At 53.1% G+C, this 17175-nt stretch overlaps 2 protein-coding genes across 10 annotated transcripts in view; one reads left to right on the top strand and one right to left on the bottom strand.

The window, feature by feature from the left end:
• The window catches only part of SCFD2 (sec1 family domain containing 2), a 356231-nt gene extending 350330 nt beyond the window's left edge, over nucleotides 1–5901 (bottom strand). The window contains exon 1 of the mRNA XM_062198835.1: nucleotides 4969–5901. Coding sequence (XP_062054819.1) covers nucleotides 4969–5794 — 826 coding nt within the window. The 5' untranslated portion in view covers nucleotides 5795–5901. The remainder of the gene's footprint in view (nucleotides 1–4968) is intronic.
• A 10593-nt stretch (nucleotides 5902–16494) lies between these two features.
• FIP1L1 (factor interacting with PAPOLA and CPSF1) overlaps nucleotides 16495–17175 on the top strand; it is a 71083-nt gene continuing 70402 nt past the window's right edge. For 2 of the 9 annotated variants that reach the window (XM_062198828.1, XM_062198826.1), the window contains exon 1: nucleotides 16496–16765. In XM_062198828.1, the coding sequence (XP_062054812.1) occupies nucleotides 16681–16765 (85 nt within the window). In that variant the 5' untranslated portion in view covers nucleotides 16496–16680. Of the gene's footprint in view, nucleotides 16766–17175 lie in introns of all 9 variants that reach the window. The other 7 variants (XM_062198832.1, XM_062198825.1, XM_062198831.1 and 4 more) reach the window with 4 other exon arrangements.

Raw genomic sequence — 17175 nt, 5'->3', positions numbered from 1 at the left:
ATCACCACCTACCCCACAACCACACTCAACCCGGGCCCACTCTAGAGACATGGACAAGTAGTGCACGTCCCCCTCCATCACGACTACCCTGACCTCCACCGCGTCAGCCCTCTCCAGGTCTCCAAGAGCCAGGGGTGACCTCTCACTCCCTCCCACTGGGCACCAGTACTCGGCGGCTATGGTCTCAGGAGCTGGGGGTAACCTCTCACTCCCTCCCACTGGGCACCAGTACTCGGCGGCTATGGTCTCAGGAGCCAGGGGTGACCTCTCACTCCCCCCACTGGGCGTCAGTACTCGGCGGCTATGGTCTCAGGAGCCGGGGGTGACCTCTCACTCCCTCCCACTGGGCACCAGTACTCGGCGGCTATGGTCTCAGTAGGTGGAGGGTTCTTTTCCTCACCAGGATGGGAGTATTTAAACATTTAATCTACAGGTTTGACAATACAACTATGGACCAACTTGAAATCAGCCCTGTACATTCCTAACAAGGAATCATAAATCTGTGTTGAAACATCTCCGTATCAAATCAGTCTTTCAGTTGATCATGTGGATGATTAACCAAAAGTTAGCTGTTAAAAAGATTTAACACATTGGGGCTGGGGCCGTGGCTCACTTGGTTAGTCCTCTGCCTGCAGCACCAACATCCCATATGGATGCCGGTTCTAGTCCCAGTTGCTCCTCTTCCAGTCCAGCTCTCTGCTGTGGCCCGGGAGTGCAGTGGAGGATGTCCCAAGTGCTTGGGCCCCTGCAGCCGCATGGGAGACCAGGAGAAGCACCCTTCGGATCGGCACAGTGCCAGCTATAGCGGCCATTTAGAGAGTGAACCAACAGAAGGAAGACCTTTCTCTCTGTTTCTCTCTCTCTCACTGTCTATAACTCTACCTGTCAAATAAAAATAAGTAAATAAAATTTAAAAAAAGACTTAACAGACACACAAATGCACTCATATTTACATTTTTTTAAGATTTCTTTATTTATTTGAAAGTCAGAATTATACAGAGAGAGGAGAGGCAGAAAAAGAGAGAGAGAGGTCCTTCATCCAATGGTTCACTCCCCAGATGGCCGCAATGGCCGGAACTGTGCTGATCCGAAGCCAGGAGCTATGAGCTTCTTCCCGGTCTCCCACGCGGGTGCAGGGGCCCCAGGACTTGGCCCATCTTCTACTGCTTTCCCAGGCCATAGCAGAGAGCTGGATCAGAAATGGGGTGGCTGGGACTCAAACCAGCACCCATATGGGATGCCAGCACTGCAGGCGGCGGCTTTACCCACTACGCCATAGCGCTAGCCCCTACTTCTTTAATTTTTAAAAACTAACTGTATGGCAAATGATGTCAACTACTGCTTTGAATGAATGCTGATAACCGAACCCTGGATTTGATACAGAACCTATGGCTGACCCTGACAAAGAAATTTTCTGGACAGTATTGGAAAATAAAAGCTTGGGGCCAGCGCTGTGGTATAGTGGGTAAAGCCACCCACTGCAGTGCTGGCATCCCATACGGGCGCCGTTTCAAGCCCCAGCTGCTCTACTTCTGATCCCAAAAAAAGAAAAGAAGAAAGAGAAATAAAATAAAAGCCTGATTGAAGTGGAATCTAGGAAAAACTGGAGAGGTGGACACCTGGCCAGCAATTAAAACACCAGTCAGGAGGCCCGCAGCCCATTCCGGAGTACCTGGCCTCAATACCCAGCTCCAACTCCGATTCCAGCTCCTGCTAATGCAGCCCCGAGGAGACAGCACTGACGGCCAGGAAGTTGGGACCCTGCCACGCACAGCAGTCATGCTGCAATCCTGGCTCCCACCTTCCACTCCAGTCCAGCCCTAGCCACTGCAGACACGTGGGGAGTCAACCAGCGAATGGGAGCTCTGTCTGCCTCTCAAATACCCATTTAAAATGTTTCTTACCCCAAGAAAAGTGTAGTAAATGTAACACTGAAAGTATAGACAAGTCTTTTAAATCTGATATAAAACGAAGAAAAATAGAAGTGAGGTTGGAGGACACCGGGAGTCCAAAACGAGATTTCGCAGTCTGAAGTCAACGGTGCGAAGCTAACGACAAAGCGACGTCTAAGAGAGGAGGCCGGCGATGGACGCGGGAAAGGCTAGGACACAGTCTGCTCCAGTGAGCCCGCTACCGTAATCAGCCGCAAGGACAGCACTTCCCTTTCTAACACGAAGGAAGGAGACGGCACTGCCTGTGTGTGCACACAGAGAGAGCCGGGGGACTAGGTGAGGGGCGACATGGACACGAAGGAAGGAGACAGCATTGCCTGTGTCTGCACACAGAGAGCCTGGACACTGGGCGAGGGGACATGGACACGAAGGAAGGAGACGGCACTGTGTGTCTGCACACACAGAGAGCCTGGGCACTGGGCGAGGGGACATGGACATGAAGGAAGGAGACAGCACTGTGTGTCTGCACACACAGAGAGCCTGGGCACTGGGCGAGGGGACATGGACACGAAGGAAGGAGACGGCACTGTGTGTCTGCACACACAGAGAGCCTGGGCACTGGGCGAGGGGACATGGACATGAAGGAAGGAGACGGCACTGTGTGTCTGCACACAGAGAGCCTGGGGACTGGGCGAGGGGACATGGACACGAAGGAAGGAGACGGCACTGTGTGTCTGCACACAGAGAGCCTGGGGACTGGGCGAGGGGACATGGACACGAAGGAAGGAGACAGCACTGTGTGTCTGCACACAGAGAGCCTGGGACTGGGCGAGGGGACATGGACACGAAGGAAGGAGACGGCACTGTGTGTCTGCACACAGAGAGCCTGGGACTGGGCGAGGGGACATGGACATGAAGGAAGGAGACGGCACTGTGTGTCTGCACACACAGAGAGCCTGGGCACTGGGCAAGGGGACATGGACACGAAGGAAGGAGACGGCACTGTGTGTCTGCACACAGAGAGCCTGGGCACTGGGCAAGGGGACATGGACATGAAGGAAGGAGACAGCATTGCCTGTGTCTGCACACAAAGAGCCTGGGCACTGGGCGAGGGAACATGGACATGAAGGAAGGAGACGGCACTGTGTGTCTGCACACAGAGAGCCTGGGACTGGGCGAGGGGACATGGACATGAAGGAAGGAGACGGCACTGTGTGTCTGCACACACAGAGAGCCTGGGCACTGGGCGAGGGGACATGGACACGAAGGAAGGAGACGGCACTGTGTGTCTGCACACAGAGAGCCTGGGGACTGGGCGAGGGGACATGGACATGAAGGAAGGAGACGGCACTGTGTGTCTGCACACACAGAGAGCCTGGGCACTGGGCGAGGGGACATGGACATGAAGGAAGGAGACGGCACTGTGTGTCTGCACACAGAGAGCCTGGGCACTGGGCGAGGGGACATGGACATGAAGGAAGGAGACGGCACTGTGTGTCTGCACACACAGAGAGCCTGGGACTGGGCGAGGGGACATGGACATGAAGGAAGGAGACGGCACTGTGTGTCTGCACACACAGAGAGCCTGGGCACTGGGCAAGGGGACATGGACATGAAGGAAGGAGACGGCACTGTGTGTCTGCACACACAGAGAGCCTGGGACTGGGCAAGGGGACATGGACATGAAGGAAGGAGACAGCACTGTGTGTCTGCACACACAGAGAGCCTGGGCACTGGGCAAGGGGACATGGACATGAAGGAAGGAGACGGCACTGTGTGTGTCTGCACACAGAGAGCCTGGGACTGGGCGAGGGGACATGGACATGAAGGAAGGAGATGGCACTGTGTGTCTGCACACACAGAGAGCCTGGGTACTGGGCGAGGGGACATGGACATGAAGGAAGGAGATGGCACTGTGTGTCTGCACACACAGAGAGCCTGGGCACTGGGCGAGGGGACATGGACACGAAGGAAGGAAAGGTCTTCCAGGCACAAACTTACACTTCTGTATTTATGACCTGCAATTAATTGTTAAAGTAAAAAACCTCTGACCTCGTAAGAGAAGCTCACTAAGGCCGCTTCCCGACCCTGCCCTGCCCCTGGCTGTGGACACTCTGCACCCCCAACAGCACTGCACTCACCTGATTACAGAACTATAAACTTGGCCTTTGAAAATAAACGCACGGGTTAAGTACCAGAGAGTGAGAGTATTTTTGCTTCTCCTGTTTGAAGGGTTACATGTGTATATAGATAACTAGCACATCCTATGACTTAAGATTATCAAATTTTCAAAATGAGAGCTCAGAATAAACCAATGAACATTGAGGACGTTTTCTACAATTTCATCTCATTGACCGGGGAGCGCTAAGGTTCAGTCTCACTTTTTCACATTGAATTAAAGAAACCCAAACCTCAACTGTATGTGACGTTCATGTTTTCCTATACAGGCGTTTTCCCTCCAGGCGTCATCCGTTACCATCTCCCTGGCCAGACAACCGTGCTGAGGTGCAGCGGTTAAGCCACTGCTTGTGACGCGGGCACACCACGCCAGCCATGGCTACCTCACTTCCAGTGCAGCCTCCTGTCAAAGTGCCCGGGAAGGCAGTGGAGGATGGTCCAGGTGCTTGGGCTCCCGCCACCTACTTCAGAGACTAGGATGGAGCTCCAGGCTCCTGGCTTCCGCCTGACCCAGCCCTGGCTGCTGCAGCCATTTGGGGAGTGAACCAGCGGATGGAAGCTCTCTCTACTCTGACTTCTCCTGTCTGTGTGTCACTCTTTCAAGTAAATAAATCTGTACAACAAACAAACAAAACCCTCTGCCACAGATGAGAGTCCCCGATGAAGGTTTGTTCTGAGTCCCAGCCTCTGCACCTTTCCAAAAGGTTCCTGGATGAACAAGTCCCCTCCAATGCAAAAAAAATTCAATTTTTCCCATCTCTTGCACTGTACACAGCTGTTGTTCAGCCAGTATCCCTTGAGGACACACCTACAATGACAGCTCATAACCTGCTGCGTGCTACTGGCTACTGTGCCAGTGCCTCAGGGTCACCCAGCACGCCCCCGGCAGTGCCCTTACCTGTGAGGTCCAGCGTCCTGTCTACAAAGACCACCGACGCCCTGCCCGGGGCAGTCTTCCTCCTGTTCTTGGCAGGGGCATAGTTCGCCAGATCTGCAGCTAGGACTCGGCTGAGGGTGCCCACGGCGAAACACTCCTCCCGAACCCCCAGATGCTCACACAGGGAACTGAGCCCGGACACCAGGCACCTGATCTGCAGCTGCAGCTCCGGCGTCAGGGCGGCGGCGTCCACCTCGGCCAGGCTCCCCAGTCTCCTCTTGTCCGGACGCGCGCTGTTGAGGACACGCACGTCCCCAGGCAGCAGAGGGAACAGGGACGCAAAGGCCGGCGTCAGGGCCAGGTGCGCGGCCGCGGGGGCGAGCAGCAGCGGCACGTGCAGCACCTCGGCCGTGTAGTTCAGGTTGCCCATCCACTCGCACAGCTTCTCCTCCAGCTGCTCGAACACCGGCCGCTGCCCCTCCAGCTCGGCGGGCACGTGGTTCGCCGTGAGGTGGACGGCGTGGCTCACGGCCGTGACCACCACACAGTACTGGAAGTGGCTGCGGCGCACGATGTCCCGCAGGGTGTCCACAGTCCGGCCTTTCAGCAGGCCGCTCAGCACAAACACCGCCTTGGGCTGCGCGGCCCCGCCGCTGGCCGCGCCCCGCTCGAACTCGCGCAGGTGGCACGCAGGGGCCCCCACGGCGTCCAGGAGCCGCGCGGCTCCGCAGCCCCAGTGCAAGCTCTCGGCGCAGGCGGCGTCCAGGTACACCACAGCCCGTCTCACTTTGGCCAGCACCTGCTCCCAGCCCTGCTGGGTAAAGGACAGCACGCCCGGGGCACTCATGGCTGCGCGGCAGCCGGCTCGGCCGGACTCCGGTGCGGGAACCTCTCTGGGAACTCACCGCTTCCGCAAACCGGGAGACTGACAGTCAACACCGTACACGTGGTCCTGCCTGAGACCCGCCCTGCGGCGCGCGGTGATGACGCAGAGAGCGCTGATTGGCTACCGGGGAGGCGCGCTCGAGGCAGGCGCGTCCGCGCGCGGAAGAAGTGGGCGTGTCCCCCGATCGGGCTGCCGGGATGGTGCGGGGAGGTGGGGGAGCGAGCTGTGGTCCGGCCTCTGTGTGCGCGGATGACCTGTCCCTGCCTCCCGAGAAATCTGAAGAATAAACCCTAATCGGAAGTCTGAGTCTTCCTTTTCTCGTCCCAATTCGGAGCCCTGGCGGCCTGGTGCCGCGTCGGCGCGCTCAGGCCTCCCGTGCGCTGCTCCCCGCCTCCCCGCCCTCGTCTCGCTGCCCCCGACCCTGGTCTGGTGCTGCGCGACGCCGGTCCTCGCTCCTCTCGCCGGCCCTCGCCGGCCCGCCGCCGTCAGCCGCCGCCCGGCACTCCCCGCCGGTCCGGTTTGCCCCGGGACCCCGAGCTGGTGCCTCCATCTCCCTGCTACAGGCCCCTGGCCCTGCCTACGGGACACGTCCAGACGAGTCTAAGGCCCCCAGTCCAACCTGACTCAGTGCGTGCCTGCACCGGGCGCCGCGGAGCCCCTGGTGTTTCCTGGGCTCAGTGTTCAAACAATACCCGTTAACTACTCAGTAGCACCACTGCGCTGAGTTCCCGGGACGCAATGGTTACTGACAGGCGGTGCTCAGCCACAGGTAATTTACACCTGGTAAGCTCTTGCTCCCCGGAAACAATCACTCCAAGCCTCTCGCCTCTGCCCTCCCCTCCTCCCCAGTTGCAGCACCCAGCTGAAGCTTGGCTCGGTGCTTGCCCTATCCTAGGGTAAGCTTTCCTCTGGAGATGCGTTATATGTATTTGAAAGTAACCGTTACAGGAAGTGGGGGGCTTCCATCCGTTGGTTCGCTCCCCAAATGGCTGTAATGGCTGGGGCAGGAGCTCCATCCGGGTCTCCCACGTGAGTGGCAGGGCCAAAGCCCTGGGGCCATCCTCTGCCGCTTTCCCAGGCACGTTAGCAGGGAGCTGGATGAGAAGTGGAGCAGCCTATGAGATGCTGGCCTCACTGGCTGTGCTGTGCCCCCAGCACCCCTTGGGGTGAATTTTAACAAACCTATTTTCCTTAGTGCATCTATTTTTCTAGATTGTACACTAGAGGCCTTGTATCCCCAGCACCCAGGACATAACAAGTATTGAATAAGTGTTTGTTGAATAAATGTTCGATTGATATCCAAATAAATAATGAGTTCAACCAATGTTTTAATAAACATGCACAGTTTTCCAGGCACTGCTTTGGATACTGAGGCTATAAAAAGAAATAAGCCACAGTCCTGACTCCAGAATAATTATAAGAAACCGGACCCACACATGTGAAACAAAGAAGTACAGTAACATGTTACAGATGTACTGAAAAATACATGACGATTACAAAGGATGAAAAGTAAAATCTGAATGAGGAAAGAAAATAGGGAAGTGGTCAAAAGTTTCGTGTAAGACACAAGTTTGGAGCGGCTTTCTCAGAAGGGCAGGTGTTCACCAGGTGGACAGGATGGGAAGGCAGCCCCGCAGATACTGCACCAAGAACAAAGACGCAGAGGCCTGACGTGTGCACATGTTCTCTGTAAGCACAGACAGTTCACTTCAGCTGGCCTGGACTGCGAGACGAGAAGCCCAACCACCAGGCAAGAAAGCACTGAACTAAATCGGGAAGAGCGGTATTTTCCATTCTAAATACAGCAGCCAGGGAAGAACCAGCAAAGTGTCTTTAAGTGTGGAAATCATTTGTTCACATCTGCCTGTCAGGAAAAAAGAATCTTTCTAAGGGAGATAAGGAAAATAATCTGAAACAGAGCAAGCTTCAGGCCAGAGGGAGCAGTTAGGAAACAGCAGCAGCAGCTCTGGGTGACAGCTGAGAGGCACACCCAGGAGACGGATGCAGCCTGAGTCCACAGAGACGTTGGGAAGACAGTGCCAAAGGCAACTTGGCACAAAGAGTGAGGCACACGGAGAAGTTCGGTGAATGCCCAGCCTTCTGTCTGATGAATGGTAAATGGCGTCACCTGGGATTTGGAAAGCCAGAGGAGACGCAGATTGGGGAACACACAAACTGAATTCATTCGGCACATGCTTAGCCGTGACAAAAACAGACACGCAGCTGACGGTGTGAACCGTTTCTGAAGTCGGTGGTCGAGTGGCACGCAGCGCATCGCGTTGTTGCGCAGCGACCTGCAGACCGCCCCCTCTTGCAGAGCTAACTCTGCAAACTCTGCACTGAACCAAACTCCCCCCACCTCACCCCCAGCTGCTGGCGAGCTGCCTCCTGCTTTCTGTTTCTATGCATCGACTGCCACGGATTCTTCACGTGAGTGGAACCACACGACGTTTTCTGTTGTGATTGGCATTTCACTTAGCGCAGCATCCTTCAGGTTCTAGGCTGTAGCCTGTGGCAGAATTCCCTTCGTCTTTAAGGCTGAGTAGTACTCCATCCTACGCATCTACCACTTTTGTTTATCCCTTGAGCTGTCAATTTTCGTTTGAATGGGTTTTGTCTGTTATGAATAATAGTGCCCTGGCCAGCGCCGCGGCTCAATAGGCTAATCCTCCACCTGCGGCGCCGGCACACCAGGTTCTAGTCCCGGTCGAGGCACCGGATTCTATCCTGGTTGCCCCTCTTCCAGGCCAGCTCTCTGCTATGGCCCAGGAGTGCAGTGGAGGATGGCCCAAGTGCTTGGGCCCTACACCCCATGGGAGACCAGGAGAAGCACCTGGCTCCTGCCTTCGGATCAGCATGGTGCGCCGGCCAAAGCGCACTGGCCACAGTGGCCATTGGAGGGTGAACCAATGGCAAAGGAAGACCTTTCTCTCTGTCTCTCTCTCTCACTGTCCACTCTGCCTTTCAAAAAAAAAAAAAATAGTGCCCTGAACATGGGTGGAAAATATCTTTTTTATTTATTTGAAAGGCAGAGAGAAAGAGAGAGAGGGAGAGATCTCCTATCAATGCCTGCAGCAGCCAGGCTGTGCCAAGCCAAAACCAAGAGCCAGGAACGCAGCCCAGGTCTCCTATGTGGGTGGCGGGAACCCGCGCACTGAGCCCTCACTGCTGCCTCCCGCGGGCGTCAGTAAGAAGCTAGATTCAGAGCAGAACCAGGACCTGACCCCAGGCATCCTGGTGTGGGATGCAGGTGTCCCCCGCAGCATCTTAAACACGGCGCCATGGGCCCACCCCACAAATATCTCTTTGAGATCTTGCTTTCAATATTTTTGTGTATATATCAAGAAGTGGAACTACTGCATCATTTGATAATTCCATTTTTTTAAGAAACCCCTGGTTTCCATACAGCATGCACTGTTTTATATTTCCAACAATAATACACAAGAATTCCAGTTTCTCTATATCCCTACCAACATTTGATAGTTTCTAGTTGTTCCTTTTTTTAAACACATATTTTATTTATTTAAAAGGCAGGGTTACAGAGGGAGAGAGAAAGAGACAGAGATTGAGGTCTTCCACCTGCTGGTTCACCCCCTAAATGGCTACAATGGCTGGGGCTGAGGAAAGCTGAAGTCAGTAGCCAGAAGCTTCTACCGGGTTCCCACATGGATTCAGGAGTCCACGCATTGGGCCATCTTCTTCTGCTTTCCCAGGTGCATTAGCAAGGAGCTGCATCAGAAGTGGAGCAGCCAAGACTGGAACCAGTGCCCCTGTGGGATGCCAGCACTGCAGGAGGCAGCTTAATGGGCTGTGCCACAACGCTGGCCCCATTCATTTATTTTTTGATAGTAGCTGTTCTTACAGAATCCTGTTGTTTTTAACGTATTTGTGGGACTTCTGAGTGGAAATAGCAGGAAATAGCAGGCTATTGGATGTATGATTTTAGAATGCAGGAGAGAAGTTTGATAATTTGGGAATTATTAGTAAATGAGTTTGTGTGAGGTGTAGGGCAGAGGAAAGAGAGAAGAATCAGGCCGGCGCCGTGGCTCAATAGGCTAATCCTCCGCCTTGCGGCGCCGGCACACCGGGTTCTAGACCCAGTTGGGGCGCCGGATTCTGTCCCGGTTGCCCCTCTTCCAGGCCAGCTCTCTGCTGTGGCCAGGGAGTGCAGTGGAGGATGGCCCAAGTGCTTGGGCCCCGCACCCCAGGAGAGACCAGGATAAGCACCTGGCTCCTGCCATCGGGTCAGCGCGGTATGCCGGCAGCAGCGTGCCAGCCTCGGCGGCCATTGGAGGGTGAACCAACGGCAAAAGGAAGACCTTTCTCTCTGTCTCTCTCTCTCTCACTGTCCACTCTGCCTGTCAAAAAAAAAAAAAAGAGAGAGAGAGAGAGAGAGAGAAGAATCAAGCATGAACTTTTGGTGTGGGTTTGAACAGCTAGGGGCTATACAGTGGTGACTCAAAGAGGAACTCTGGCGGGGTACGAGAGTGGGGCAGGACAGGTTGCAGGGGGATCCATGGATTCAGCTCTGGGTACGAAGTTTGAAGCACCTGTTAAATGCCCAGGAGAGGCATCTGGGGGAGCCTCATAGTGATGCTGAATACCATGACCTCAAGGAGAAGTTAAAACTGCGGAAAGAGGCCGGCACTGCGGCTTAATAGGCTAATCCTCCGCCTGCGGCGCCGGCACACCAGGGTCTAGTCCCGGTCGGGGCGCCAGATTCTATCCTGGTTGCCCCTCTTCCAGGCCAGCTCTCTGCTATGGCCCGGGAGGGCAGTGGAGGATGGCCCAAGTGCTTGGGCCCTGCACCCCATGGGAGACCAGGAGAAGCACCTGGCTCCTGGCTTCGGATCAGCGCAAAGCGCCGGCAGCAGCGCGCCAACTGCGGCGGCCATTGGAGGGTGAACCGATGGCAAAAAGGAAGACCTTTCTCTCTGTCTGTCTCTCTCACTATCCACTCTACCTGTCAAAACAAACAAACAAACAAACAAACAAAAAAAAAAAAAAACCACTGCACAAAGAAATGTAGGAGTTACTGGCTCCTAATGGCACAAGTGGTATTAAAAGTCACAGAACTGGGGCCAGCGCTGTGGTGTAGCAGGTAAAGCCACCACCTGCAGTGCCAGCATCCCATATGGGCGCCGGTTTGAGTCCCAGCTGCTCCACTTCCTATCCAGCTCTCTGCTATGGCTTGGAAAAGCAGTAGAAGATGGCCCAAGTCCTTACGCCCCTGCACGCACATGGGAGACCCAGAAGAAGCTCTTGGCTTCTGGCTTTGGATCAGCACAGCTCCAGCCGTTGTGGCTATCTGGGGAGTCAACCAGCAGATGGAAGATCTCTCTCTCTCTCTCTCTCTCTCTCTCTCTCTCTCTCTCTCTCTCTGCCTTTCCTTCTCTCTATGTGTAACTCTGACTTTCAAATAAATAAATCTAAAAAAAAAAAAAAGTCACAGAACCAAATGAAACGAGTTTGGGAGAGTGGGTACACAGAAAAGGGAGTCCAGGAAAATTATCTTTCTTTTGATTTTTTAGAAAGATGTATTTTACTTATTGAAAGGGAGTGTGACAGAGAGATAGTGGGAGGGAAGGAGGAAGAAAGGGAAATGAAGAGAGAGGGAGAGAGTAGAGAGAGGGAGAGAGTAGAGAGAGGGAGAGGGAGAGAAGGAGAGAGAGAGAATGTTTTGTCTCCTGGTTGACTCCCCAAATTGCCACAACAGCCAGAGCTTGGCTAGGCTGAAGCCAGGAGCCAGGATCTCCATCTAGGTCTCCCACATGGGTGGCCGAGACCCAATACTTGGAACATCTGCTGCTTTCCCAGGTGCATTAACAGTGAGCTGGATTGGAAGTGTTAACAGGAGTCCAACCAGTGCCCATATGGGATGCTGGCATTGTAAACAGCAGCCTAACCCCTGCATCACAGTGCTGGGCCCAGAAAATATCCTTTCTTGATGCTAAATATTATGGTGGGGTAAAATGAATTGCTGCTCTAATAATCTGCTTAAGAGCATCTCATTTGTCTTGCCAAATGTTGATTTGTATTCCTTTGCTTCAAAGTAGCCAGCAATTATGTTCCATTCCCCATAACACCAAGCATATCTCCCATGATCTCTTGCGCTTGATCAGGGCATGGCTCAGGGATTTACTGAGCACTTCCCAGGTGCAGGACATGGTGAGAGAGGAGCTGGTGAACAAAGCAATGGAAAGATTTTGTTCTCACACTTGCAGTGTACACAACATTTACATAACACTGTAGACACAGGAGGAGGAGGAGGAAGTGGAGGAAGAAAAAATACAGTGTCGACATAAATAGGAGATGGTAGAATTTTCCAGAAACAGCTTGCAATATAAAAATTTAGTGTTAAAGGACATCAAGATGCAGGGGAGGATGGCTGAGGGGGCCTGAATTCTTCAGGACGTACCCAGAGAGAAAGGAAAGCGTGAGACGTGTGTGATTATTCTGGCTGCTCAAAGGAGAAACACAGCATCTGCTGGCCTCTAACTTCTCAGATCCTTTGACATTTGAAAACTTCATTTTAGCTTTGCCATCCTTCTAAAACATGGAAATAAGTGTTATTACACCAACTTACTGGCGAGGAAACTGACGAACATTTAAAACTGGCAGCAACGCACACGGTTGGGACTAAAGGCCATATCCTCACGCAAAAGTGTCACCAGCAGCAGCCGGTTTGCCTCGGTTATTTTTTGCCAGTGGAGTAAGAGTTACAGTTCAGAGGGATGAAAGTAGGGCTGGTAAGACGAAGTTTATTGAAGTGTGTTCCAAGGAAGGAAGGGGCCAGTTGAGAGAGGGTGTGGCAGCCTTTCTTCCTGGTCTGGGGTTGGTATCCCTGAAGTATGAGGGGCGTTGACCGGTAACGTAGCCATGATGCTCAGGACTGGCATTTGTGATTAACATCTGGGAGCTGCACCTGTGCACGTGGCTATGAACTGGACTTTTCTGGTTTGTCTGAGCTCCCGTGACACTAACCACAAGTTAAACTTCGCAGTCTTTGGTGGGTCCTGTGGAGAGAAGGGTCTTTGGCTTCATGCCTGGAAGAGAATCTTGCACCTTCTTGCTATCTAAGGAACGCTCGACTCTTGTCATCATTTGAATCATCAACTCCCAAGCACTCCTTTCAGTACTTTTTTTTTTTTTTGACAGGCAGAGTGGACAGTGAGAGAGACAGAGAGGAAGGTCTTCCTTTCGCCATTGGTTCACCCCTCAATGGCTGCTGCGGCCGGCGCGCTGCAGCCAGCGCACTGCGCTGATCCAAAGCCAGGAGCCAGGTGCTTCTCCTGGTCTCCCATGGAGTGCAGGGCCCAAGCACTTGGGCCATCCTCCACTGCACTCCCTGGCCACAGCAGAGAGCTGGCCTGGAAGAGGGGCAACCGGGACAGAATCCGGCGCCCCGACCGGGACTAGAACCCAGTGTGCCGGCGCCACAAGGTAGAGGATTAGCCTAGTGAGCCGCGGCACCGGCCCCTTTGAGTACTTCTCAGACATACCTGAAAACAGATGATCATGGTTGCCAAAAATAGTCCACAAGGAACAGTAAAATGAAAAGCTATAATCAGAATACACGTAAGATTGTTGTTTGATGAGGCCGCAAGGTAAGAGATGCACACAAAATCTTCAAGGCACCCAGCTGTAAAGGTTTCCCTCAGAGCATAGAAAGAAAGGCACCTGTCACGAGGGGAGCGTCCAGGCAAGGAACTCAGTTTGGCAGCAAGCGAGGAGGGAGCCTTCTCAGGGGAGTTATTAATGCTTTATGGGCTTCTCTGCTTGTAGAAATTCTTTTTCAAAGCTTAGCTCAAATGCTACCTCCACCAACAAGGCAATTCTGAGGCCCCAATTATTATCAATTCTTCAGTTCAGTTTAAGCAATGCCTTGAAAGGCAAACTCCCTTCAGGGAGCTAGGAGGAGATGGAAACCCCTTAGCAAAAGATAACTGGTTCTTCCATGAATCTACCTGAGCTCATTATAGACTCATGGAATAAGAAATAGAAATAGAAATGGGTCTGGGAGCTATTGCCTTGGGTCGCTCCCAAGCAGGACACAAAATCCTCACTCAATTATTTTTCACAAAGGCTAAGAAGATCTATTCATTGTTATGCACCACATAAAGAATGGAAGGGCCAGATAAACAAGATGCTCTGTTTGTGGCTGGATTGAAGAATCGAGTAAAGGCTTTCAGAAAAAGTCACATAATTCCTATCTAATGTGATAGACACACACCATAGAGGCAGCATCAGGCCTAGAAGGGATGATAGTTTTGTCTTCCTTAACCCCACCTCCATAACTCTGGTCTCATTTACATTCTGTTTCTTGCTCACTGTCCTTCAACTACATTTTGGGTTCCTTGAACATGCCAAGCGTGCCTCTGCCTCTGGGCCTTTGCACTTGCTAACCCCTCTGTATGATAGATTATTTACCCACAAATCTGCAGGGCTTACTTCCTTTCTCCATTGAGATCTCTATACTCATCCCACCTCATTAGAGTGGCTTTGTCTGACCCTGACACTCAATCCCTCTTCATCACTTTGCTCTGGGTCCCTTTATATCGTGAGTTCTTCTTCTTAATACTGATCAAAACAACACATCAATGACGTTTGTTGCCTTGGCTTCTCAGAGGAAGGACTTTGTTTTAGCCCATGCTGAATCTAGGGAGCTTACAAGAGTTCCTGGCACTTGCTAGACTTTTCATAAATATTTATGGACTAAGTGAATAAATGGGTGGATATGAAGTGGGTTCCAGGAAAGCGATCATACTTCAGCAGCATTTAGAAGAACACAAGTGATTCTCCTAGACAGGTAAGAGAGCTGAGAATAGTAGGTGGAGGTGTGTTCAGATTAAGGAGGATGATCTTAATGCCATGATGTTCTGTGGTGCTGATGGGGTACAAGCATTTCATGTGTGCATCTGTTATCATGCATCCTCCTTTTCTCCTGTAGGCTAGTTAACTGTGTACTGCCCTTCTGTCTTTCTCAATGAACTGAGAGCTCTTATTTAAGGCCAGGGACTATGTTTTACTCATGCCTCTAGTTCCCACTTTTTAAAACAAAGCAGGTATTCAATGATTGCTAAATAAGCAAAGGCACAAAAATCCATTGGTGGACTTGTGCATTCAAAATGGGCTTTTACATAGAAATTCTTGAGCCTGTATGTATTTGAAAGGCAGAGTGACAGAGAGAGAGGGGGAAAGACAGAGAAGACAAAGATCTTCCTTCTGGTGGTTTCTTCCCCCAAATGTCTGCAGTAGCCTAAGTTGAGTAAGGTGGAAGCCACAAACCAGAGGCCAGGAACTCTGCCTGTGTCTCCCATGTAGGTGGCAGGAACCATCACCCACTGCCTTCCTGGTACACTATCATGATGCTGGATGGAAGCACAGTAGTCAGCACTTGAACTTAGCCTCTAACATGGGACTTGGGCACTCCCAGCAGCTCCTTAACCCACTGTGCCACACGGCCACCACTAAAGTGATTTTTTTTTCCAGCAAGTGAACATCCCATTTACAACTAAAAGGGACCTTGGGGATTACCTAATTCAGCTTCTTATTTTTTACTTGAGAAAAACTAAAGTGCAGAAAGATTGATTTCTCAAAGTCACAAGATGAGGCGGCATAAGCAGCTGGGAAGATGAAATGAAACACCATTGAGAACTAGAACTCCAGTTCTAACCCACACTGGGGCATCTTTCCCTTGGGAGATGTGTTCTTGAAAGCAGCCTGGAAACTTTGTATTATCTGTTAAAACAGAACTGCACAGAGTTCACAAACCGTCTTGGAGAAACACTTGGGCACATCTGCAGGAAGTCCCAAGGATCTTCACCGTAAGGTTTTGTTCACTTCTGGGTGACAGAGAAAAGGTGAAAACATTACAGGAAGATCAGCTGGTGAGCGTCACACTCACTGTGTGATAATCACGCTTTGGGATTGCACGCAGCATTGCTAAGTGGGCAGTTTGGTGTATACTAAAAGGAGCGAGATCTCCAAGGCGCCACTGGGCTAATCAAGCAAGAAAAACCCAGAAGCAGGATGACACATGAGCCCTGGGCCCTTGAAGGCTCATTTCCCTTAAGTTCTCCTTTGAAAACAATGCAACACAGGTAAAGCAAATGCGTAGAAAATTTCAGAACGGTGCGCACAGCAGGTCCCAGTGCCCACTTCATAGACGGTGGTGCAGCAGGTTCTTTCATTTGCACGTTGTTATTGTTTTTTTTTTTAAACAAGAATGCATCGTTCACGGATCACTTTTGCTTTTGTTGGCTATTAAAATTAACTTCTCAAGACTATTAATCGTTAATTCTTGGAGCGCGGATTATGATTTCTTTTGCAGAAGAGCACCGACAGGTAACAACTGCGTATTAAGGTTGATAAACAAAAACCTTTAAGATAAATCAAAGCTTTAGACAAAGCATCACAGACAGGGGAGAACAGGAAGTCTTCCTAGGCGAAGGCAGGGCGGGGGAGGGGAGCCGCGCCGGCGCAGTGCCCCCGCCCGCCCGGAAGCCACGCCGGAAGACCAAGCGCGACGCTGTGGGGGGGCGGGGCCACGCGCAGCGCGCAGGCGCAGTCGGGCCGGGGGGGGTGGGCCGCGGCCGCGGAAGCGAAGCCATCTAGAGACGCCGCGCTGCTCGGACGCTGCTGCGCGTGCGCAGGCGGCCGGTGCTGAAGTCCTCGCCTTGGCCGCCTCCGCCGCTGCGGCCTCCTGTCCGGGATTGGCGTCTCGTGTTTCCTTGGCTCGCTCGCCGGCGGGTTCGCGCCCTTCTCGCGCCCCCGGGGCAGCGAGGCTGGGGAGGGGGTTGGCTGGGGGCTGTTGATTGGCGCCGTGAAGGGGCGGCCGGGCGGCCATGTCGGCCGGCGAGGTGGACCGCCTTGTGTCGGAACTGAGCGGCGGGACCGGAGGGGACGAGGAGGAAGAGTGGCTGTATGGCGGTACGGAGCTTCCTGTCCCTTGTCCCTCGGCGGGGGTCTCCGGGGCGGCCCGCCCGGCCCCGCGCCGCCCCCGCGGCTTGAGGGCCGCACCGAGGCCTGGCGGCCCCGGGCCCCGCGTCGCCGGCGGCCTGGCTGCGGGGCCCACCCGGGAGACCGCCGGGGAGTCTCCCGCCGCTGGGGGACAGCCGCTGTGCAAGTCTGGCTGAGTAAAGGCGGTGCGGAGACGCTGCCGTCTGCCGTGTGCGGGGTGCACCTGCCGGCGCGCCTCGCTGGCGGGTCCTGCTTCTAAAGTCAACTCGGAGACCCAGGTTGTGGCCCGTAAAGAAACCCCTGACGTCTCCGTGTAAGCTGACGTTGTGCGTTTTTTTTTTTTTAGGGACCCATTAACTCACGTTGTGGAAGCACCGCGT

Source organism: Lepus europaeus, chromosome 8 (genome assembly GCF_033115175.1).
Source record: "Lepus europaeus isolate LE1 chromosome 8, mLepTim1.pri, whole genome shotgun sequence".
Taxonomy (NCBI): domain Eukaryota; kingdom Metazoa; phylum Chordata; class Mammalia; order Lagomorpha; family Leporidae; genus Lepus; species Lepus europaeus.
The sequence above is the reverse complement of the archived record's forward strand: the minus strand, read 5'-3'. Positions and strand labels throughout refer to the sequence as shown.